The sequence below is a fragment of the Cynoglossus semilaevis genome, chromosome 1 (assembly GCF_000523025.1).
Source record: "Cynoglossus semilaevis isolate Cse_v1.0 chromosome 1, Cse_v1.0, whole genome shotgun sequence".
NCBI lineage: Eukaryota > Metazoa > Chordata > Actinopteri > Pleuronectiformes > Cynoglossidae > Cynoglossus > Cynoglossus semilaevis.
This window is the reverse complement of record NC_024307.1, coordinates 25485439-25508591: the sequence shown is the minus strand read 5'-3', so window position 1 is coordinate 25508591 and position 23153 is coordinate 25485439. Positions and strand designations below refer to the sequence as shown.

The following is a 23153-nucleotide window of genomic DNA, read 5'->3' as shown; positions in this document are numbered from 1 at the left end:
TATGTATATAATATTTATTCTCTTACAGGGAACTGGTGCAGTTTTTTTTTTAAAGTCGTCACCTGTTACACAGATACTTCTGCTCAGGGTAATACAGTGTGTTTAAACAAAATTTTAATATTCAACCAGACAAGTTCTTATTCAGAAGTTAGTTGTGACTAAATTAATATTACCACGGAGTTGTTCAAGATAAATTTGGATTATATGTTAATTATTATTCGTTTAAAATAATAAATATTTACGTTTCGAAACATTACTTTAAGACAGTATCGTTGTTAGTGTCCTTCAGTTTCTAACAGTAACCGAGTAGTAGGAGGCAGCAATGAACATAATTGATATCTTCTTTGCTGCCTCCTACTTCTCGGAGTTGGTATTGCAGCTGCAAGATTTCCCAACCTTGCGATATATAAAAGGCATTTTGCCGTAGAAATTAAAACACCAAGTTAATTATAATACAAAATATTAAGCATGGGAGTCCGAAGAGCTCCTGTCATGCTATGAACATGCACAGATTTACTTTACCAAACGTCATCAGTGAGGACTGCATGTCATACAACTTCACTTTTATCACCTTTAGACTGTAGACTTTTAGTTTAGTTTTGAGAAATTGTTGCTTAATTTACTCATTTATTTTACTTTTTTATGTTTCCATTTCCATTTCATTGTTCCTCAGAAAATTAACAGTCTGTAATCTTTTTTTTATCTATAATATCCCGGAAATGCCTTCAAGTATCACGACTGTGTTTTATGTTATTTTGTGTCTGGAGATTTGTCGCCCTCAAGTGGTTGGTATTGAAACTAAACTTAAGATTCTGGCCCCTCCCTACTGCTGCTGCTTGTCTTGATAAGTGCATATCGCTGGGTGTTCTAGAGGCAACGGTGTCAAAGACACTTGGTAAAAACATTATCACCTTTCATTAATTTTCATGCTTGTGTCGATTTTAGACAACACGACAGATTAAATTAAAGGCGCGTGAGTCGAAAAAGGGGGAGGAGGGAGAAGAGAAATGGAGGGAGGAAGGAGAGTAGGCTGAAGAGGAAAGCACAAACAGAATTTGGAAGAAGGCAACAAGAACTCCTCCTTAGATAAGCGCCTCCCCTCCTTTAGCTGTTTCTGACTTTGTTGCTACACGGAGAATCCCAGCTGCCACACAGGTAAGATATTAGCAGTTTTATCACAAATAAGAGAGTTGTTTGAGGAGTTTTCCCTCCAGACGTGAGACTTCACAACAACACTAACCAGTCATAAGGGGACATTAGTGTGGACAGAGAGACAGAGACAGTCTGTGTGTCGTTGGCTTTAATTGAACTGCTGTTAAATCTGGTGAGGATTAGCATCAACTGTAGTGAGAAACTGGTTTTGACTAAACCATTCGGTGCCATTTACATGTTTGTAAAAGGACAAAAGAAGCTACATTTAAACAGAAGGCAAAGAGTTGACTGATAGGAAAAAAAGGAAGCGACCAAGCCCCCTTCACTTTCCAAGTACGCCCCTCCCCTGAGGTTCTTCTCGGACATGTTGCAGTCACTTTTCCTTCTCATGCAGAGAAACCCGAAGCTGTGATTCATCAGTATCACATGACAGAACGTTGTTAAAGTGTAGAGATTTGCCTGTAAACACAGGGATGATTATGTTCACAGTAGCAGGACAACAGACTGAAACACTGAATAGACCTTAGAGTTGCTGTTGGACTCTTCAATGCTCGTTGTTTCACATTTTCCCCTAAAATGACCTCTACCCTGCCCCTCCCACTCCCCCTCCCTTTCCATTTCTCTTTAACTCCCACAGTTTCCGACAGAGACGCTGGGAATAAACCACTAACCTCGGTGAGCTGTGTCCAGAAAGAGCCGCACTGTCACCATGTCTGCTCCTGGTGAGTTTCCTGAAAACAAATGAAGCTCAGATGTTCAGGGAACAACAAAGGTTTTGAACGAGGAGGAGAAAAGGAACTCTGTATTTTGTATTTGCTCAGCTGTGATTCGCTCGGTTCAGAAGGCTTTCACATGAACATTCTGTCGTTTCATCCCAGGCTCCGTTGGTCTCTATGCCTGTGTGTGCTTGGGCTGTCCAAAATTTAGGCTGCATGCCAGTTTGGCTACATGTTAGTTTGATCATTGAAGCACTGCATGCAGAGTGTGAGTGGATGGTGAAATGCATCAAGTGGTCATTTAGTTGTATCATGTCAGAGTACAACTAAATAGGATCTATTATACTGGGACTTGGTGGTCCTTAAGAAATAACAAGTACGTGTTTTTATTTGTTTTTCTTCAAAATGATGAAAATCAAGCTCAACAAATAAGTATTAATTTAACTTGAATTTTAGTATAAGATCAAATGTACAGAGGTCTAAATACACGGGGGAAAAGGAAAACTATAAGAAGGGATAAATGAGGTTTAACATGTAAAAAGTTAAGATGTCATCAGGCTGATGTAGTACTAGCGTTATACAGTACAAAGGCTGTGTACTCTGAGTGCTCTTCAACATCGTTCAGTCTTACCTCTGGCTTAAATGACTTTCCCACTCTTTAACTTTTCATCATCGTGTCATCATCATGTTCTGCTGTTATGGACAAAAAACCCCAACAAAGCTCCTGTGTGTGTCGCTGTGCATTCTTGTCCACCTTTTGTCCACCTTATGTAACTGCAGGGGAACTTGTGAATGAATGATACCTTGGCCTGGCTCCCTCTAGTGGCCTCCTGAAATTTGATCATTCTCAAGTTAGTTAAATTACAAAAGACAGATATTTATGCTGGGGTTTTTAGGTATTAGGAGGCCTCGTTTGTGACAAGTGCTGGTTTCGGTGGTCTTCTATTTTAGTTTGAGAAGGATGTGATGTAGATGAGTAGGAAGTGACAGCCACAGAGCTCAGAGTTTCAGAGAAATGTGTGACTGGTCACTACTCTGGAAATTTGAGTTTGAAACATAGTACAAATACCTTGAAGTTGACAGAAGTACAAAATGAAGCAAATACATATCTGGGTGTACACATCTCTTACACTCAGTCTTCTCCAGATTAAACTGGACTCTACTCTGGGTTCTGACATAACAGTTTGAACATGTCAGTTATTCTTTAGGTTCATAATGGTAAAAAAACAACCTTCACGTCATTATCAAGTAGAAAAAACACGTCACAATGGTTTTACTTTGCTTAAAAAACCTGGTATTTTACCAATGCTGTGAAATGTCAGCACACTCAGCAGCCCACAGTGGAAGAATTTCACCAGGAAACAATGCATTCACCTCTAAAGGTGATTGGTCGGTACTGTAATGAACACAGAAACCTGTTTGTCTGCTGTGAGTCAGCAGCAACAGCACAAGACGTAAACACACATCTGCCACTCTGCTCAACAACGGGGACATTAAAATGAAGAGTGACAGAGTATAGGTGTGATTGTGTGTGTGTGTGTGTTTGTTTTAAACCAGGGCGGGGATCTTTATTTATGTGACACATTACAGTGTGGGTCAGGAATGAAATGTCATAATAAGTGATTTGTTAAGTACTCGGTGCTCGAGGTATAAATAAATATCACAAAGTATGTTTGTGACATTCACATTTAACATAAAACACCAAATCTTAACCTGATAAATCCCCAAGAACACTCTACACCATTTTCGTAATAAACTTTAAACAGTTCCATGATGGACAGTTTTTGGACCAACTGGCCTTAGTGCAGGTCAACGTAGTAATTCTTTACTACATGTATATGGGCCAGGTGAAAGAAGTGGGCCAGGTGAAAGAAGTGGGCCAGAGTGAATCCTTGGCTGAAGCCAAGCTGCTGGTCTTTATAGACTGTTGTTGGTTGTAGATCAGGTCAAAGCCCACATCCAGTAAAGTCATAACCAGATAAATATGGACTAAAGTGCACACAAATAACATGATTGTTGTTATTTGAAAATGTCCAGTACTTCAGGGTGTACCTGTCCTGGGGACATGGTAGCGTCTACTCCCCTGGTGTTGTTATCACATGGTTTGGACCAGTATTTACTCACTTAACTACTCTGTTTTAAGTGCAGTCAGTCCGCACTGTGGCTAATAAGTAGCTTGTGGGCTCAGCTCTTACAGTGCGCGCACACACACACACACACACACAAACGATCATGATGGTGTAAGTCAGCCCATGATTTCCTCAGTCTGTGCTGCTGTGACAACCTCAGGCTGTGCGTCGTCATCTGTTTGACTTGTTCTTTATTTAAAGGTAGGAATTTAAAACTCACGCTGTTTTGTTGCGGTCAGTATTTACGTGGCTTAAAATAAATCCTGTATTTTTGTGCTTTTAAAGATTAAGTTAGAGTTTGAAAAATCTGAAATGAATTCTTGTATTTTCAAACGATCTCAGCTTTGACACGGTCAATTCATTTGTATAAAGTCTGGATTTTGAGTCAGTAATCTGGAGATTAAGGTTTTGGATTAAGGAAGAAAAAGTTGTGAGGTTTATGTTTCTGTTTACATTCTGGATTGATCATGGCACATGGGTTTGTGCTGTCTGTCTGACTTCTCTCTCTGTGTAAATTCCATCTTTTTCTTTTAGCTATGTTCTAGTTTTCTAGATGTTGCTCTGTTAAGGCTGCAACAAGTAGTTGATTAATTGATAACCAGCCAATTAGTTAATGCATCATCACAGGTCTATTTTAGTAATAAATAGCTGTTCCTCTGATATATAGTTTGATAAACAGTTTGAAGAATCAGTTTTGAAAATATCCTTCACGTCGAGCTCATCTCTGTTTCTAAAAGGAAATAAGCAAAAGGTTGTTATCTTTGAAGGTCCTGTGGTGATGTTTGGTGAAAGAACACGTGTGTTTGTGTGTCACGACACTAGAAGACTGTTCAAAGTTAAATACTGTTTCAAACAAATATTGATTAAATGTACCTGTGAAAGATGAAAAACATAACATCACTGTTTTTTTTCCAGGTTACCCATACCCCTATAACCAGCCTCCGTACCCCATGGCTCATCCTGGTGGCCAGTCCGTAGCCCCGTACCCTGTTTCTCCAGAGGGCTACGGAGACCATGTTCAGGCGCCACCACCGGGCTTCAATATGAACTACAATCAAGGTCCACCTCCAGTCATGTACCAGCCAGGACCGGTGGCTCCAGGACCAGAGTACGGGGGCCCTCACGGAGGAATCAGCCCCGCTCCAATGGGGGTGGCTGCTACAGCTGCTGTGGGGGTCCCACCAGGGCTTGAATACCTCACACAGGTAGGAAGGAGACAATCAAAAAAAAAAATAAAAAGAAAAGAAAAGCTGTGACTCTAGTTTATTGTAGCGTGTATTACTCACTCACCACTCCCTCATCCTGAACGGTCATGGATTATTTAACTTTACACCATTTGTCTTTGACTCCTCATTTACAGTTGAAGATATTACTCAACTGAATGTCACAGTTGTGACATTCACATTAATGAAAGAAAAAGTTTCAGGTTTTTATTTAATCACTGCTCACTTATTTTGAGTATGTTTATAAATTGACTTTATTTTTATGAATAATGGAGCTTCATATCCAGCCTGAGTGGCAGGAAAAAGTCAGTTGTTCACAAGTCAGTTTTATCATTTTTACTTTTATTTTTTTGTTTGCATTTTAGATTGACCAGATCCTGATTCACCAAAAAGTGGAACTCCTTGAAGGTAAGTCATAATCCTGAGATGTTAGATGATGTTTTCCCCCGGAGACAGAACATTTTTATGGAGCTTATGATGGTGAAATGTATGAAGAAAAGTTTCTACAGCTTCCTGTTGAATTCATAAAGACTACATCATTTATAACGTGTTATTTCCATCACTTACTTCCTGTCCTTGACCAGCATTCATTGGGTTTGAGACCAACAATCAGTATGAAATCAAGAACAGCCTGGGCCAGAAGATCTACAAGGCCAAAGAGAAGAATGACTGCTGCACCAGGAACTGCTGCGGCTCGCTGCGAAGCTTCGACATGAAAATCAAAGACACCATGGACAGAGAGGTCATCCGCCTCATTCGACCTTTCCGCTGCGTCTCCTGCTGGTGTCCCTGCTGCCTTCAAGAGGTCTGTGTGTGTGTGTGTGTGTGTGTTTGAGTCTTGGGTAGGTCAAAGGTTGCTTATTTGAAAAGTGTATCATTCATCTCACCAATATTTACCCAGAGCAGATTGACATTAATATTTGCACTTTTATGTTTGACCACCGTCATTCATCTTGTTAATATGTAAACATGGAGTTGGCAGTAAGTGATTCACAGCTGAAGTGGTGGAGACTGCAGCTGCAGTAAAAGAAAGCATAGAGAGTTAAACACAACTGCTGTTTTTAAACACTTTACTTTATGGCTTCACTGTTCGAACATTTGTCAAACAAACAATGAATCAAACAGTTGTTGCAGATGACAGACCACCATTATTTCTCAGTAACGTTGGACACATTTGTTTTTTTAGTTCTATCAGGAACAGGACTTCCTCTCAGTCATTTGGCCGACAGTCAAAACATTTTCAGGTCTGAAGTTCAACCAGTATTCAAACTGTGTGTGCTATAATAGTGTTATCTGATTTAAGTTTTTCCGTTTTCCAGGCCTTTCCTTTTCCTAGCCAGATATTGTATTTCTCCCTCCACAAAGACCTGGAGGTCAGGTTGTGGTCCTGTAGTTTCAGTCCCTGTCCAACAGTCCTGAGCGGTGACTGATTTCAGAGACAGACTCTTGAGTTACTGCGTCTGCTGTTCAGTCCTGCAGTAACCCTTTTTAGAAACATCATGATTCCACATGTCCTGGCTGTTTTTCACCTTGTCTTGCTGTTGGAGGACAGCCTGTCACTGTCTCTGTGCACCACTCTGCCCAAGCCCACGGTGTGTTTCAGCTATGAATGTCCTTTTGTCCAAACTTTGTCCAGTCCAGTGTCCTTTTGTCCAAACTTTGTCCAGTCCTCTGCCATCCCTCCACCTCTCAGACCTTTCTCTATCCTCCTGTCCACGTTCAGTCACTCCGTTGGCTCCGACCCAAGCTTTGACACAGTGTAATAATACATCACCTGTTTACTGAGCAGACTGAAGCCATGACAGTCAGAGACTGTTCAGGGATCAGTCAGAGGACGTAAAGCAGGAGGTGGACCAGGGCTTTTATGGACCAAACTTCTGAACTGTCTGATGTGAATATGTGCATCTTATTCTCTGACTCACAGATGGAGGTCCAGGCCCCTCCTGGCACCACTATAGGCTACGTCAAACAGGACTGGCACCCGTTTTTACCAAAGTTCTCCATCCAAGGAGCCAACAAAGAGACCGTTCTGAAACTGGAAGGACCGTGTTTCGCCTGCAACTGCTGCGGAGATGTCAATTTTGAGGTGCTCCAGGATAGATGATGTTTGAAAACGTCCACCAGTGTCCTGTTAAAATGTCTGGTTACTTGGTTACTTCACCCGACTCTTACATTTTGAGCAGCACAGTATAAACAGTCGTCATTTCATGTTACGTTAAAGTGACGATTGCTGCTGATCACATTTGCGGTTTCAGAGGGAAGTGTCACTGATTTGGTAACTGCTCACACTTCCAGACACAAGTGTTGCATTGTGGGATTGCATCATGCAAAGCCACAGGGAGTGTTGCATTACACAGGGTCTGCTTGATTAATACACCAACACATTCAGCCTTTTACAAGTACAGTGCTGTTTTGGACATTTACATGAAGCGTAGCAGCTGAGGATGACGTTGTCAAATATGATTAAACATTTCAAAATGAAGCACGTGTACTGTATATACTACACACTGAGGAACTGCATCCTGAGCCTACGGGCACCTTTTAGTAAACCTGTCTTTAATTTAATTATTTAATATTTACTCCACAGCTGAAGGGAAAAGACGGAGGCAAACCCATCGGTCGCATCAGCAAGCAGTGGAGCGGACTCTTAAAAGAAGTCTTCACCGACACGGACAACTTTGGCATTCAGTTTCCGCTGGACTTGGACGTAAAGATGAAGGCCGTCCTCATGGGCGCCTGCTTCCTCATTGTAAGTCTGCACTCTTGTTGACGAGGACAGATGGTTCACCCACCAGAACCGGAAAACCACTGATTTTTGTCCTTGTTTTACAGGACTTCATGTTCTTCGAGAAGGTCGGGGAGGCAAACCAGCGCAGCTCAGTGTTCTCTTAACAGAAAAAAGGAAGAAAGAAAAACAACAGCCTGGGAGCAAGAACTGTGGCCAGCTATGCATACTCTGATCACTTACTATGTTTTCTTGCCTCTACTTCACTACATTCCAGCCGTTGTGGTGCTAACTACACCAGCACCTTTAATACACTCCCTCTGACCAACATCCACCTCTGATCTCAGCCAAGGATTTCTGTTTTTCTAACTCTCTGACCTCAAACACACCGGTGCCAGGCTGCAATGATTGTTCCTTTCACTCTCTCTCTCTCTCTCTCTCTCTCTCTCTCTCTCTCTCTCTCTCTCTCTCTCTCTCTCTCTCTCTGTGACATTGTCAAGCAGAGATTAACTCCTTATCAAAAGTTACCTACACCATCTTTAGTGCCTACTCATGGTAACAATGACCTTTGAATCACAAACATTCACTTATAAATGGGAGCTTGATATTTCATCCATGTTGTGTATGTTTACCTGTTGTTATAGCACTTGCGTTTGTGGCCAGTGTGTGTGTTTGCCATTTGTTTTTATAAGACTGAAATATTACAACCACTGCAGACAGAATTGTGGGTGAGTTTTGTACAGTTGTTGGGTGTTTGAAGGATAAATGCTGACCAACTTTAGGCATCTCAAACGTGTGTGTCCTACACGGGGGTATGGACTGTGTATTGTCACACTCACCATCCTCAGTGGCACTGTGTTGTTTGGAGATTTTGGAATCATCGTCACGCCCCCCAAAATATGTGAATTGTTAGTGTTAGCTTGGTCGTGCTAGTGTTCAGCTTCATAATAGTGCGATGCCGATAAACACAGCTCCACAGATGTGGCCTTTTCCTCTCAGACTGTTTCTACTGCATATTACCAGGAATAGTTCTTAGATACAATGTCTGCTTGTCTTTCCATCACAGATGATTTGAAGTTCTGCAACAAAAGTCCACTATTGACTGGTGAATGTTGTATGAAAGTGTCCCAGAACAAGTGCATTTACCAGGAGGTTCTGTCTCCTCCTGAACTACCCACAGTACCAGGAACTGTGATCCACATTTTTTATGTCTGAAAAAAAAAATCCTATTTTTTTTATTCCACTATAAAAAATGTGGATTAAAATAAATCTTAAACATCTCTGTTTTTCTATCTTGTTTACCCAATAGTTTCTGTTCATGTTTTTCAACAATTTTGGGGGTGAAACACAGTTCTACTACTTCAGTTCAGGTTGGGAACTCTTAGTAGAACATGCATCGGTTCTGGTACTGATGCTATTGAGAACTTGCCTACTGTAGAAGTATATAAACATGTAAGGACTAACTACAGCAGAGCATGGTGTTGTTATTTAGCTCATGTAAGCGATGGTGAAAGTGCTGTATTAATGTATAATAATTAATGTCAGTCAAAATTATAAATGTAAGATGACCTGTTTTACCAAAGTGCTTTTTCTCTAACACTCAGTTGACTTTCCTCTGTGCATGTAAATCTGTGTGTACATAATCAAACACAACTGTAGTACAGGCTGCAGTGCAAATACTCCCATAATTCCTCTGTTCTGCAGATGTTGCTGGGGAGACGGGTGGCGCCCACAGTTGAACCCCGTCCTTCAGTTTCCCCAGATACTGTAGTGACCGATGACTAACATTGCAAATATGTGAGAGGCAAAAAGAAAAAAATGTAATTTGCACACGTTGATTAGAGCTGAAGTGGTATCACTGATATGTAGTGGTAACGTTTTCCACCTGAAAAAGTCAAACACGGTGTCAACTGGGCTGTTAATGCTGTATAAATAACAAGGGTGTGTATTCAAAAAATGTACTTTGAATGTTGTGCTTTTTTTGTTACTTTGTGTGGCCCACACAAGGTATATGCCATTCATCTATTTATGTAGCCCACGTTAACACATTGTTGCCTTTTCACGGCTGTCATGATTGGTTGGCGTTTCTTTACTGTTTTTTGACAAATTTACATTGTTCCATTGTCACTTGTAATTTTTTAAGTACTTCAGTTCACACATATAAAGAAATATATATTGAGTTGTTGATGTTTTTGTCTCCTCTTTCTCTACATATCCAGGAAAATGTGGGGAAACCCATCATCTGGTAATACTTGGAAAAAGTGACGACTTACAGGAAATCCCAGACTCTCTCACACAGACACAGTGAGGCAACAGTTCCATCCTCTAAAACAGTGGTTCTCCAACTTGTTCTACTCTGTACCACCTGAGAAAACATTGATCTCTCTGAGTACCACCATGATGACCAACATTAGAATACAGCAGCAGAGGCCTTCACTGTTAGCTTCCACCACACAGGAGAAATGTTTAAATGTTGTATTAATTGAAAATGTAAATGTGAAAATATGAATTTCCCCCACGTACCGCTAGAGAGCGCTAGCGTACCACTGGTGAGAACCACTGCTCCAAAACTTTGGTCACTGGGTTTCTTCCTCTATATAAATTGATTAGTCAGTAGAAACTTTTTTTTACTTCATACTTTTACAAGTTATAATAACGAGATAATAACCGTGACCTTCTTTAGTCACACAATGTGTGATTACTTCCTGTGCTGCAAGCAGAAAAGACGTTGGCATAGTTTTCTGCAGGCTGCAGGCAGTTGTTGAGATCATGTCTGCACATGTCAGTGGCTGAGCCTTATTTTTCCCTAGGAAACAAGATTACAATGAAAACCAACGTACGTATATTCCACATAATTTTCCAAAGAATATTCCAATTATACACAATAGGGTCTTCCATTCCGTCCCAAAATCCACGCAAAGATAAGTCAACATGTTGATCAATGCCTGTGGGTTGCAGCAATGTAAATAAACACCTCCCACTCCCACAATCAAAAAAAAGAGCTGAAAAGGAGTACCTGTGTGCATAACTTCAAATGTTACAGCACTGCAGATTACACACATATCAGCTAAAAAGTCTAATTACTGCGATCATGTGAGAGAAAAAAGTTTCAACCCTGTCAAAAAAAGGTAAATTATTATATAAGATTACATTTTATTATGTTATGTTTTCAAGTTCAATGTTATAACATTTGCGTTCACTCTTGTTGGCCTGGGGACAATTAAGAAAGTACTTCCTGTTTTAGCTTGAGTCTACCTAAAAAAACCAAATTGTTAGTTTATGGTTCCTCCACTTGGGTGAATGTGTAACATGGGGTTAGTGATTACATTAGGTAAAATGTATGAAGTGTTCTAATAAATGTTCAATAAATGGTTACATTTAAGTTAAACTTTAAGCTAAATGTATCTGGTTATGCTCCACGGGTGCCATTTTGTGTCAAACACTGCCCATGCGCCCAGGTGACCCAATTCAAAAATGTTGTAATCTTATATTCGAATTTTTCAAGTCCATTTGGACCCTTTGTCACTTATATCCACCTATACCCCACACAGAGCGGCACAGCTCATGAGATAGAGTTAGATTTTGTTCTAAGTTGTTGTTGTTTTGGTCAGAATAGTCTTTGGGGTTCGTGGCCTGTCACCTGTTGGTGCAGGTGTTGCTTTGGTTGTTGTGGTCGGTGAGGCTGTTTCCTCCAGGTGAACCACTGCTCTAGTCTAACCCCTTTGTGACCCAGTGATGGATCCCACATTGTCCCACTCTTTTATCTACTGTATGATGTATTGATGAGACCAGACCACTATCATACAGTTTACCTACGTCTGATTTCACGAGTCAGTTTATCAGACTCCTTTCAGCTCTGTAAAAAAAACACACCGACCACTTTATTATACAAAATCACATCCAACCAGGTTGAAACGTTTATTAACGAAATGTGCAATATATACAAATGTATCACTGTACAACACCGAAAGTAATGCAGTGTGCTGAATATTAAAAATACAAAACATTTTCACAACATTTTAGAAATACAAGGTCAATGTGCTCCATAAATCTGTAGTTTTTCAGTTTCAATCTCCACTGGAGTGAACTTTTGCACCTATTCCAATGTTGAGGACAGTGTTAAAGCGTCGGACTGGATTCTGTTTGTCACGGTAAACTAGGATGTCAAAACATCCCCGTGTTACAAAGCAAGAGTAGCAAACAGCCGGGGCAGTCAGGAAAAATACTCTCAGACTCGTCTGCCTTGGCTGATCTGTGGGCGCTCCCTGTCCGCAGGACCTGGATGGTCGTTTGGAGGCAGTCGTAGCAGGTAGCGACTGGCCATCTCCAGGTTCCACTGGTATTTGTTGAGGATCCTCAGGCAGTCTTCTCTGGAGCAAAGGCTCAGAGAGAACAGTCGCTCCAGCTGAAGTGAGATTAAGACAGAAAGACCTGGTCAATATGACGTGGTAGAAAAATAATGATGTGTTTGTGGCAGTAGGAAACAAATTGTTTGCTTGAGATGTAGCCGTGTTTAATAGATTTTCAGTGCACAAGAGTGAGTTGGGCCAGACTTTTTTGGTGAATAATGAACAGGAGGTAGCTATAACATTTTGACCAGTCCATGTAGGGTTAAACTGACTAAATTAATTATTTTACATTTATTATTTTAAGCTGCTTATTGCATACTGCTGTATAGAAAAAGTATAGTTGACTTATAGACAAGTGATGCATTATGGGTTATTGAAGTTACAGATACAGTGTCACATTCATGGTCTGTTATAATGTAAAAACTATATGAGATATACAAATGTGATAATCACTGTTTCTCTCTGTGTTTCTAAAGCTGGGCCTGAGAATGTGTTAGGTCACACACCCGTTTCCAGAAAGGTTGGTTCATGTAGACTAGAAAAAAATATTTTGTGAAAAATGGAATATAAGTCCTGTTGAAAATCTTCAGAAAGAAGAGAATCAGATAACTATTTCCAAACTGTCACTGATTACAACAAAACATCTTTTCTGTCTGTCTGTTGATAAAAGGTCAAATTTACAATTCCAAACAATCCAGATTTTAAATGTATTAAACTGTCTGTGTTTCAGAGACACAGCATTCAGATGTCTGTCCTATTGAATCATTTATTTTCCCTCTATATTTCCTAAATGAAACAGCTCTGACCTTCAGATGTTGCTCAGCTCGTACTGGATTCCAGTCGTTCCTCTGTAATGCGGCGTGAACCTCCTCGGTGGTCACTCCATGTACCACCTTCATAATCTGACCAGAGCAGCACAGAACTGATTTTAATCTTTTTCAAAAGGTTAACCTTAAAAAAAACCCAAAAAAACAGCATCAGTGATGATAAGACAACTGTCGACTTACCTGTGAGACGAGACTCTCCTTCGTGTGCGGGACCTGAGGTGATTTGTCCCGCTCTCTGACTCTGTCCTTTTCTCGATTTTTCTCTCTATTGTCTGTGTTGTCGTCCAGCTGAGGACTGGACCGGGCCATGGGGCTCATGTTAACCAGGTTAGAAACTCCAACGAACTGCGCCTGAGACGGATGGAGTTGAAGGTGTGACTGTTGCTGCGGAGGGCTAATGATAATATGCGGGGACCAGTTGGAAGCTTGAGGTGCAACAGACGGGGGTCTCCTCTGAGACTGAGATTTGGGTATGAAACGCTTTATGTTGGGAAGAGGAGGTCGAGGAGGAGCGATGATACTGGCCTCGCTGAATCGACGCGGGTCCTGGTGCACCATACTTTGAGCCCCAGGGGGGACAAGTCTGTTACCTGGGCCCGACCTGACCACATCAATGGCTTGATCTTCAGACCCAGATCCACTCAAGACCGTCTCCAGACTTCTGGACATCCCTGAAGATACAAGAGAATAAGAGTAAGTATCACAACCGTCAAAAGATTTCAGCTGCATTTTTCTTTAACAATATCTTGATTGTACATGGTGGACAGGGCTGAAAATTAACCACCAGGGGGCAGACTAGGTAATAGATACACAATGAGGATTGGCCTTACAAAATAATTTTCACATTGATTAAAAATGTACTTATTTCTCAGAATAATCGGGGTAAAAAACATTTTTATGAAGATCATTGTATTAAATACCATACCGTAGATGCCTTTTATTTATTTTTAAGCTAACTTTTGGCTCACATCTAAGTGTAACTGTCTAACTGTTATATTTAGTCTTTTTCAAAAACAACTACTTATCTGGTATAAATAATACTAATAATAAATTGGTGAAGACATTTTAGTGACCATTCATACCCTTCATTTTCTTTAGATTGGATTCTTCTTTTATCCTGCTAGGAACCGTCCCCCAGCTGCAGCCGAAACAAAGCAGAAAAGTAAACAAGTGAGTCAAACAGCCTTGACTTGCATAAAACACAGAGTGACAGAAGGTAAAAGGTCAGTGCTGGCTGCAGTGTTTTGCAATAAAATGGAACAATCTGAGTCTAGAGCCTCAATCAGTTTTGGCCTTGTTCAAATTCAAAGATTAGAGTTTACACCAGTTTAGTCATCTTTTTGTTCTTCACTATTACACCTCTCTGAAATACATCAGCATTGTTAAAAACTGATCAGAAAATGGTGTGCCACTGACTTGTCAGAACCCTCAGGCGTTCCCCAGCCGCGCACAGGATTGATGTCTCCATGCCCCTTGGGCTGCATGCTGCCCTTCACAGGGATGGCTATGTAAGAAACGGGCCTGGGATTTGGAAGAAGGAAGTTGGATGTCATGGAAGATGGAGAAGTAACAGTGGAAGGACTAGCAGAACGACAAGGCACACAGATGCTGGCAGGAAACCCGCCGACCATTAGCGTCTTCTGATTCTGGCCTTTCCACTCACTCAGCTCCAGACTGTAGGAACAGAGAGGTAAAAAAAATGAACCAAAGTAAAAATGTAGCCAAGGAATCCAGGAGATGACATTTGGAATGTGGGATCATTTTAACCCCTTTATCATCTCAACAAAAGCCCATTGTGTCAGTCAGACTGTTGCTCCTTGCCTCCACTCACCTGTGGTCTATGACCGTCACAGTGTCGTTGGGCACCAGCTGGAGTTTTCTTGGTTCTGAAAAGCCCCTCGTTACTTGCACCTCCATCGGTCTGGCCTGTAACAACGACATTATTTATATATTAGTATGTAAAGGATTTTCTCCGTAAAATGTAACCAGTTTTCGTTTTCATACACTATATACCTGGTTCTGATATTTTCTCGGCAAGCGTTCAGCAATTTATGCTCTGCGTTGCCATGTTTAATTAATTATAGGTTGTTTTTTTTTTCTTGTCTCCCTCAAAGCTCTTTGCGAACATTACCTGTTTTTGGAATAACTTTGAATTTGATTTCAGTTGACATCAGGTTTTCATTTTCTTCTTAACCGATTTTAAAATGTTAAAAGGTTTTGTATAAAAAAAAAAACCCAAAACCTTCTTAATCCTTCAGCATCTTTGATAAGCATCCTTCTTAATCCTTCAGCATCTTTGATAATTTGAAGCTGTTTTTTTTTCTTCAGGTCCCATCTTGAGGCTGGTATTTTCATATTTATTGCCAAACATTCTTTCTGTGGTAAACAGAGTTTTCTTCTCTTGATGTAATCTACACACACACACACACACACACACACACACTGCATATTTACAGACCTCTTTCACGATAGTGGTGAGCTGAGCAAAGGTTGGTCTGTCAGGAGCCCTGAGAGCCCAGCACTTCTTCATGACGCTGTAAAGTTCTTGAGGACAATCCGGCGGTTTTTCTAGGCGATCGCCGTCGCCTTCCACTCGCCACAGGATCTGTGTGTAAAACACAAAAACACATCAATAGTGATAGGCTTTAAAGATCACTGACATGTTTAAACATGGCAGACAAGTGCCCACCTGTCGTCCCGACAGCCCGAACCAGGGCTCTTCACAGTACGTGAACATCTCCCACAGGGTGACGCCAAACATCCACACGTCCGAGGCGTGAGAGAAGGAGCCGACACGGAGACTCTCAGGAGCACACCTGATGGAACAAGATAAAAAATGACGTGCATCCGAATGGTTGACTGGGAATACAAAACACGTAAACGGCCTCTGAATGTGTTCTCACCATGCAAATGGGATTCGTTTGTTTGCAGACATGACATAGTGATCTGCCTCTTTGCTCAGGCCTCGCATCAGACCAAAGTCTCCAATCTTCACCAACTCCTTGGAGGCCAGTAGAACATTTCTGGCTGCCAGGTCCCTGTGAATGAACCTCCTCGACTCCAGATACTCCATACCTGCTGCAATCTGAGTAGCGAAGTACCAGAGGCGGAGCAGGGGGTACTCGTACTGGCGTGAGCGCAGGGTGTCGTACAGTGAACCCAAAGGGGCGAGCTCAGTCACCTGAAGCGTGGAGAGGTGAGTAAATAATCATCTATTCCAAAAAGAAAAATTGTGTTTCCATGTTGAAGGACCTCACCATCTTCAACGGCTGTGTGAGCACCACGCCATAAAGCCGTATAATATTGGGGTGATCCAATGACTGCATGACTGTGACTTCCTGGAGGAAGTCCTTCAGCATTTCTGTCTGCTTGGACCCACTACCTCTGAGTGATTTCACTGCTACAGGCAGCTGAGGAAGACAAAGACAAACGTCAAGAAAAGGGTTGTGCATTTGATTTCTTGCTTCAGCCCTGATTGGACTCTGTCCTCTGACAGACTTCATTTAATCTTATTATTAATTGACTAATAACAGCAATGAGTTCCATCATCATAATTTAGCTCCAGATCGTTTATCTAAGAAAAGAAGGTTGTTGACTAGATCTTCGACAAAAGGACTGCTTCTTGCTCACTCAGCTTCACTCACATGCTATGCTGATGATCAAAGTATCAACTCTTACCACCATCCCTGTGGGTGAGTGCCAGTCTCCTTTCTTCACCACCCCAAAGGAGCCAGCGCCGAGCCTCTCGCCCAAGGCCAGCTCGCTGTCCTGTATCAGAGAGGGAAGAGCCCGGCTGCCTCCTTCTGAACTCCTTCTCTGACCGCCAACCTGCTCTCCTGAACCCTGTGTGCACAAGCATACAGTTTGCTTACATGTGTCTCACTCATACGACACAGATGGAGTTTACAACAGAAAATAAAACAAGGAATTTACAGACCTTGGACATCACCAGTCTCGGACGTGGAACTGTTTTGTATCGTTTCAAAGCTTCCCATAATCTCCGCTGAGCTGCAAAAACATCATGGGATTAAACAAAGCATAAACATAAAACTAAACCTACAAAAGTGCAGAATATCTTTGACTTTGATGGTATTCTGACACAAAAAGATAATAGTGCACGGTTAGTTCACCATACAGTAAACTAACGTTTTTATTTCAACAGAAAACAATGTTCAAATATTGTCTCATTTAGTAAGTTTATCTCAAATAATACTTTCCGTGAAAGGATTTTCAAACATCAACCTCATTTAATGTCACATCTGAAATTGCAAACTGAGGCATCAAACAACTACCATTCATCAGGACGTAACATTGCTGGTGTTGTACACAATGTTAGAAAGCAGAAAAAGAAACATTTTCAACTCTCAAAGTTACTGAGAAATCTTTTTGTTAAATGTTTAAAACCTGTGTGTATACATATTTATTTGATGCCCATGAAGCTTGAAGAATGGAAGAGGACGTTAAGACTCACCAGGTTTGCTAATTCCTATGCTCTCCAGGTCGTTCTCCCTGCAATAGTGAAAGTGCTCCAAGCGGGTGATGTTGAGACCATCTCTGACCCGCATATAGAACTGCTCCAACTGGACATCAGCTAGGAGGTGATACAGCCACTGAGTGTCTTGGTCCATCACCATGGGTTGGTCCACCTGCCTTTATGTGGCAGGCCAAAAGTTACAAGATGTGGAAGATTCCTTCTATATTCTCCTCTTTTTTGGTCTACAGGTTAAAGACAAAGAAGGCATATGTGGTTAACAAACAGTGCCGTATGTGTGGGTCTTTTCTCATCTCATCTGAGGCCTGTTAAACTGTAACCATGCTCCTAATCAGACCTTGTTAGGTTTCCATGGACTGTAAACAAAAGCCCTTACATTGCGAAGCTGGAGGTTGGTTGTTCATTTTTCAGACATGTGACAGCTTTTACACGTTGTTTGTTAGTTACATGTGAGGAGTGTGGGAAATTAGCAGGGATCTGGGGAAAAAACCTTTCAAATATGTACGTTATCCCTTTTAAATTATCAATATGAAAGCTTATATTAAAAAACAGGTTGAAAATACTGTGCTCCAATTCCTCTTTCAAAAAACTCTACTGCCTACTGTCATTAAGGGCACGTTATTTTGTATTACAGTTCAGTGGAAGAGCCAAGTTACTAAAATAGCTACACAAAATCCAGCTAGCTGAAGTTAGCTTCAAACCGAAATGGAAGCTAAACAAATAGAGGAAACTCACCTATAGACAGAATGAATGAAATGTAATAGATAATAAAGAAGCCCATATATAATAGAGAGTTGGTCAACATGTTGCTAAAACACATTTAGCAAGATAGCTAGATAATCAATGTGATCAAAAGTCAGTTAAAAGTTTGTCAATAAAAGCTAAAAGTGAACCAAGGAGATTGTTAAACTTAAGTCCGTTCCAGTTCTACAATTCCTATTGATAAAAAAACTTAGTCAATGTGCAGCTAACAGTCTGTTTAAAAAAGCTAAACTAGCCAAAAAATAACCAATGATTAGCTCAGAAATATCTTGGTGTGTGCTAAACTTTTAATGAAATAAGCTTTTAAAAGAAAAGAAAATTGCCCAAGATCATCCCTTTTCTACACTTATACATTTATAAATCAAATTAATATTGGCCTTCTTCAAGTTTTTATTACAGCAGATTGTGTTCATTACGTCGACATTTTATGAAGCATTAAGAAGGAGACCGCTCAACTGTGGACCTCCTCAAACAGCAGTGACACGGGTCATTTATTTGCACACTGCAGACACAGATCTAAAAGACAACTGAAAGGAATGAAAGAAATGGCTGAAGTGAAGTCATAAAAGGAAAAACAGGTGCATGATGGGATATGGTGACGCCGTTTCCTTCCAAAAGCATAGAGTGGATCTGGAGTTTGAGCAGTGGCTGTGACCATTCTCAGAGAAGAGAATCTTTAAGGCAACCTTGCAGCAGTGCCTTAAACTGAGACACAGGCACTTCAGCATATTGACATTGAAGGGCCACCAGTCAGACTGGATTCTGTTCACACAGTGTTTATGAGGTCGGTGAGTATGTCAGCATGTCCACTCTAAAAACAAGCCAGTTTGGGAATCGACTAGGATGACTTAACTTTTATTTTCTCCCTTTAAGCCACAAAATCGGAAAGGAAGTTCCCTTTCGTTACTGTAGGTGTGCACTGCCACAAATCAGCTGACTATCAACACACCAACCTCTGTGGGTGAGTCAGGAGAGCGTTTCCACATTCCCATGTCACTGACTGAGCTCGCTTACTGTCTTGTGAATTCAACTCAATTGTTGTTACATCGGCAGATCCAGGCATGTGTCTGTGACTGTGCCAGCCTGGGCTTGCATTCACTTGTGTGGAAACTCCTTTGAAGCGATAGTATAAACAAAACTAGAACGAGCCAAGATAGATTCCCAGGAAGTTGGTGCTATTCAAAGACAAAACACTGGTGCTTAATATAGCAATTAATGAAATGACACAATGGTCCTTTTTATATTTAAGCCTGATTTTTATTGCGCAAATACCATGACTTGTCTCCTATTATCTCTAGTCCATTAGCTGCCAAGTTACCACTGAGGTGCTCTGATCATGGCTCCGTCCCCACTCACTGCTCCTCTTTAAACTGCCCACTATTCACTTTGGTGATGGGTTAAAAACAGAGGTCACATTTGGTTGTGTGCAGTGGTGAGCTGTGTCACAGTGACGAGGAGTTCACTTTCACTATACCTTCATACTTTTCTTTGTCCAACGTTTTGTAGAATGTTTTGCATATTTGCAGATTGAACCTCATAGTTTCACTTTTACAATGCACAGTTCACTTGGATCTGTCACTATTATTGTGCATCACTCTTACCTGTCTGTGAGTCATGTGTTCAGGGGGAATGAATGACAACAGTATCCTTCTGCTGCTTTGACTTTAAATAAGACATCACTACATCAGCGACCACTGCTGTTTACTGTCCACACACACTCATGTCCTGGAAGACCTCCTGGCATCAAGACCAGTTCTTGTTGGAACCACATTGTCAAATGTTCGGTACCATTTAGTTCAGTGGTTTTAAAGAACAGCCTTATCTTTAAGACAAAACTAGACTTAAAGGAAGTTCCCTTTCATTACTGTAGGTGTGCACTGCCACAAATCAGCTGACTATCAACACACCAACCTCTGTGGGTGAGTCAGGAGAGCGTTTCCACATTCCCATGTCACTGACTGTCTTGTCAATTCAACTCAATTGTTGTTACATCGGCAGATCCAGGCATGTGTACGACTGTGCCAGCCTGGGCTTGCATTCACTTCTGAGGAAAATCCTTAGAAGTGATAAAAACAAAAACTAGATTCCCTGGAGGTTGGTGCTATTCAAAGACAAAACACCAACAATGGTAAACAAACCCTGGTTCTTCTGGATATGTGTGTGTGTGTGTGTGTGTGTGTGTACATACAAATTAATCTTTAACCTGCTCTGCTACTGAAACATCCTCTGCTGTTACAGCATGGGTGACCAAGTATACAAGTATTTAGATAATGGTCTGAAGTAAATGGAGAGTTACTGGTCAATTATTAAAACCAGTCGGTGCCGTTGTTTAAGACCAGGAGTGTCCAAGCTGTTCTAAGGAGGGTCAGATTTGATCATTTACTAAATACCAGACACCAACTCCACCTTCCAGAAAATCACATATTACATATTTATACATATCTGCTCTAACTAATGTGGCTGGATTGAACAAATCAACCCAAATGTCCAAGTCTTTTATAACTTTAGGACAAGTCTTGTCCTACTCTCTTAAAGATAAGGCTGTTCTTTAAAACCACTGAACTAAATGGTACCGAACATTTGACAATGTGGTTCCAACAAGAACTGGTCTTGATGCCAGGAGGTCTTCCAGGACATGAGTGTGTGTGGACAGTAAACAGCAGTGGTCGCTGATGTAGTGATGTCTTATTTAAAGTCAAAGCAGCAGAAGGATACTGTTGTCATTCATTCCCCCTGAACACATGACTCACAGACAGGTGAGTGACACACAATAATAGTGACAGATTCAAGTGAACTGTGCATTGTAAAAGTGAAACTATGATGTTCAATCTGCAAGTTGTGTCATTTTATTATTTCCGATGTTACGCCTCTTACACACGTAACATTCAAGATCTATGTAAGACCTATGTAATAAACAGTATCTTTGCAATACTATTAATATTAAGAAAATAATGGACAATTTTCAATTTCTGATATATTCAAATAATTTCAATAATGTTGCATACAGTGAAACAATAAGCAATTTATGACGTGTCATTTGGGATATTATGTTACGTTTACACGTTGACTAACACTGATATTCAAATAGTTACCTTTTCTGTCATGGTTTTAAATATTTATATATACATTTACTGTATGAATATATGTATAAAGTATTTATAAGCTATACAGTGTCTACTGACAGCACGACATTCAATGGTTCTCTTACCGTGGATGAAAACAGGTTTCTCTGGGGCTGACAGTTGAGTCTCAACTACACACACACCGAGACAAGTGATCCATGATGGCCCTGAAACCGACAGAAAAATCACAACTCTCTTCTGACTCTAACTTCTCAGGTGAAGTAATCTCAATACCACAAATTCCGGCTCCTTTAATAGAAAGTTAAAGTTGTTTCTCCACGGTTTGACGGCGAAACCAATGCCGTCGCTCGTTTAAGTAGGCTTTCCGTACCTGTGCATTTCTACGGCTCTTCTCTCCGCCTCCGCTTTTTCCAAGGTAGCCACACCTCTTCCCGAGACTCTAAACGCAACACTCGTCCAACTCACCTGTTCTCGTGTAAACATGGTCATGTGTCGTTATTACTTGGCCCTAATATGAACGTAAATAAGCCAAAAAAAAAAAAAAATAGTTCGATATTCACAAAAAAAAAAAAAAAAGTATCTAACGTAAAATAGTTCGATATTCACAAAAATATTCAAAATATGCTAAATAGATAAAGGCAACAAAAATTAAAACGTAGAGGAAAAATATAATAATTTATAAAAAAGAGAAAGGGCAAAATCTAGCTAAAAATTGGACAAAAGATTAAATTTATTAAAATATCTGTTAACCCAACTAGCTGGTAAAATCATAAATCTTAAAACCCACCCTCTAAAAGATAGCCTACAGATAACAGAAAGAACCAGGAATTGCCTTTAAGTTAGCAAAATGGATAGTAAAATAGCAACTTGTTAGCTTAAGAGCAACGAATAATTGATTACTTTTTGGCTTTTAACTTTATTCATGGCTAAACGTTAGCCATTGTGGTTACTTTTTGAATAATATTTAGGCAGGTCTGACTTTTATCTTATGTCTGCTTTTTTATTTATCTATTACATCCTTGTCTTAACTTTACTTGACCATTTGAAAGTTATTTCTCATGTGTAAAAACTGTGAAATGGTCACGTAAATTAGTATCTCCATACTTTTTATCCAGCACTGTATTGTAATCTTTCTGCACTTTATATATTGGCTTTTACTAGATCTTGGTTTGTAATTTGTAACTTCTTCATTGTGTCTGTGTCTTTGCTGCAACACAACAATTTCCCCAGTGTGGGATCAACAATCAGCTTTTGTATTCCTTAAAATATAAAAATGTTTTCCTGATAAGAGACGCCTTGGGGTAATTTGAAGTAATAAAACTTTTCTTCCTGTTATAAAATTAAGAGATTTCTTAAGAACACAGCTCTAATAATTATAATTATCTGTCAGTCTTTGAAATGGTGTTGTTGTATTTGATGAATTGGAGACACAGTAGAAACATGTTCTATCTGTTCCAAAACTACAGCCAGATTATTGACGCATGCCTGGAGTTATGAGTCAAATTAAGAAACTGTCTTTTTTTTCTTGCTCTGTCTTTCTCTCTGTGTCATTCCTTCTTGTTGTGGAGCACGTCTGACTGGATTTTTGCTTCACTTAATTTCAATGCGAACTCAAGCAGGAGAGTGAGGAACCTGGCTGCACTTTAATCTTCCTAGTACAGTTTCTGCCCTCGGTTGCTCCACCCTGCCTGCTTC

General features: G+C 40.4%; 2 protein-coding genes across 3 annotated transcripts; one reads left to right on the top strand and one right to left on the bottom strand.

Annotated features, from left to right (window-relative positions):
- Positions 1-844: 844 nt before the first annotated feature.
- plscr3b (phospholipid scramblase 3b) lies at positions 845-10124 on the top strand. 2 transcript variants are annotated; one of them, XM_008321631.2, is made up of 8 exons: positions 845-1155; positions 1790-1874; positions 4913-5202; positions 5586-5628; positions 5805-6025; positions 7145-7306; positions 7808-7969; positions 8053-10124. In XM_008321631.2, exons 2-8 carry the CDS (start codon positions 1862-1864, stop codon positions 8110-8112), a joined length of 951 nt encoding a protein of 316 aa, XP_008319853.1. In that variant the 5' UTR covers positions 845-1155; positions 1790-1861; the 3' UTR covers positions 8113-10124. The 2 variants fall into 2 exon arrangements, with proteins under 2 accessions (XP_008319853.1, XP_008319862.1); XM_008321640.2 differs by lacking the exons at positions 845-1155; positions 1790-1874 and adding an exon at positions 4054-4198.
- A 1725-nt stretch (positions 10125-11849) lies between these two features.
- On the bottom strand, positions 11850-21965 carry tnk1 (tyrosine kinase, non-receptor, 1). The gene is made up of 15 exons (XM_008321609.3): positions 21829-21965; positions 21584-21664; positions 17593-17837; positions 17059-17129; positions 16800-16964; positions 16379-16531; positions 16025-16302; positions 15811-15937; positions 15580-15726; positions 14953-15047; positions 14538-14795; positions 14204-14259; positions 13302-13792; positions 13101-13196; positions 11850-12350 (listed from the first exon to the last, which is right to left on the bottom strand). Exons 3-15 carry the CDS (start codon positions 17753-17755, stop codon positions 12174-12176), a joined length of 2277 nt encoding a protein of 758 aa, XP_008319831.1. The 5' UTR covers positions 17756-17837; positions 21584-21664; positions 21829-21965; the 3' UTR covers positions 11850-12173.
- Between the last annotated feature and the right edge of the window lie 1188 nt (positions 21966-23153).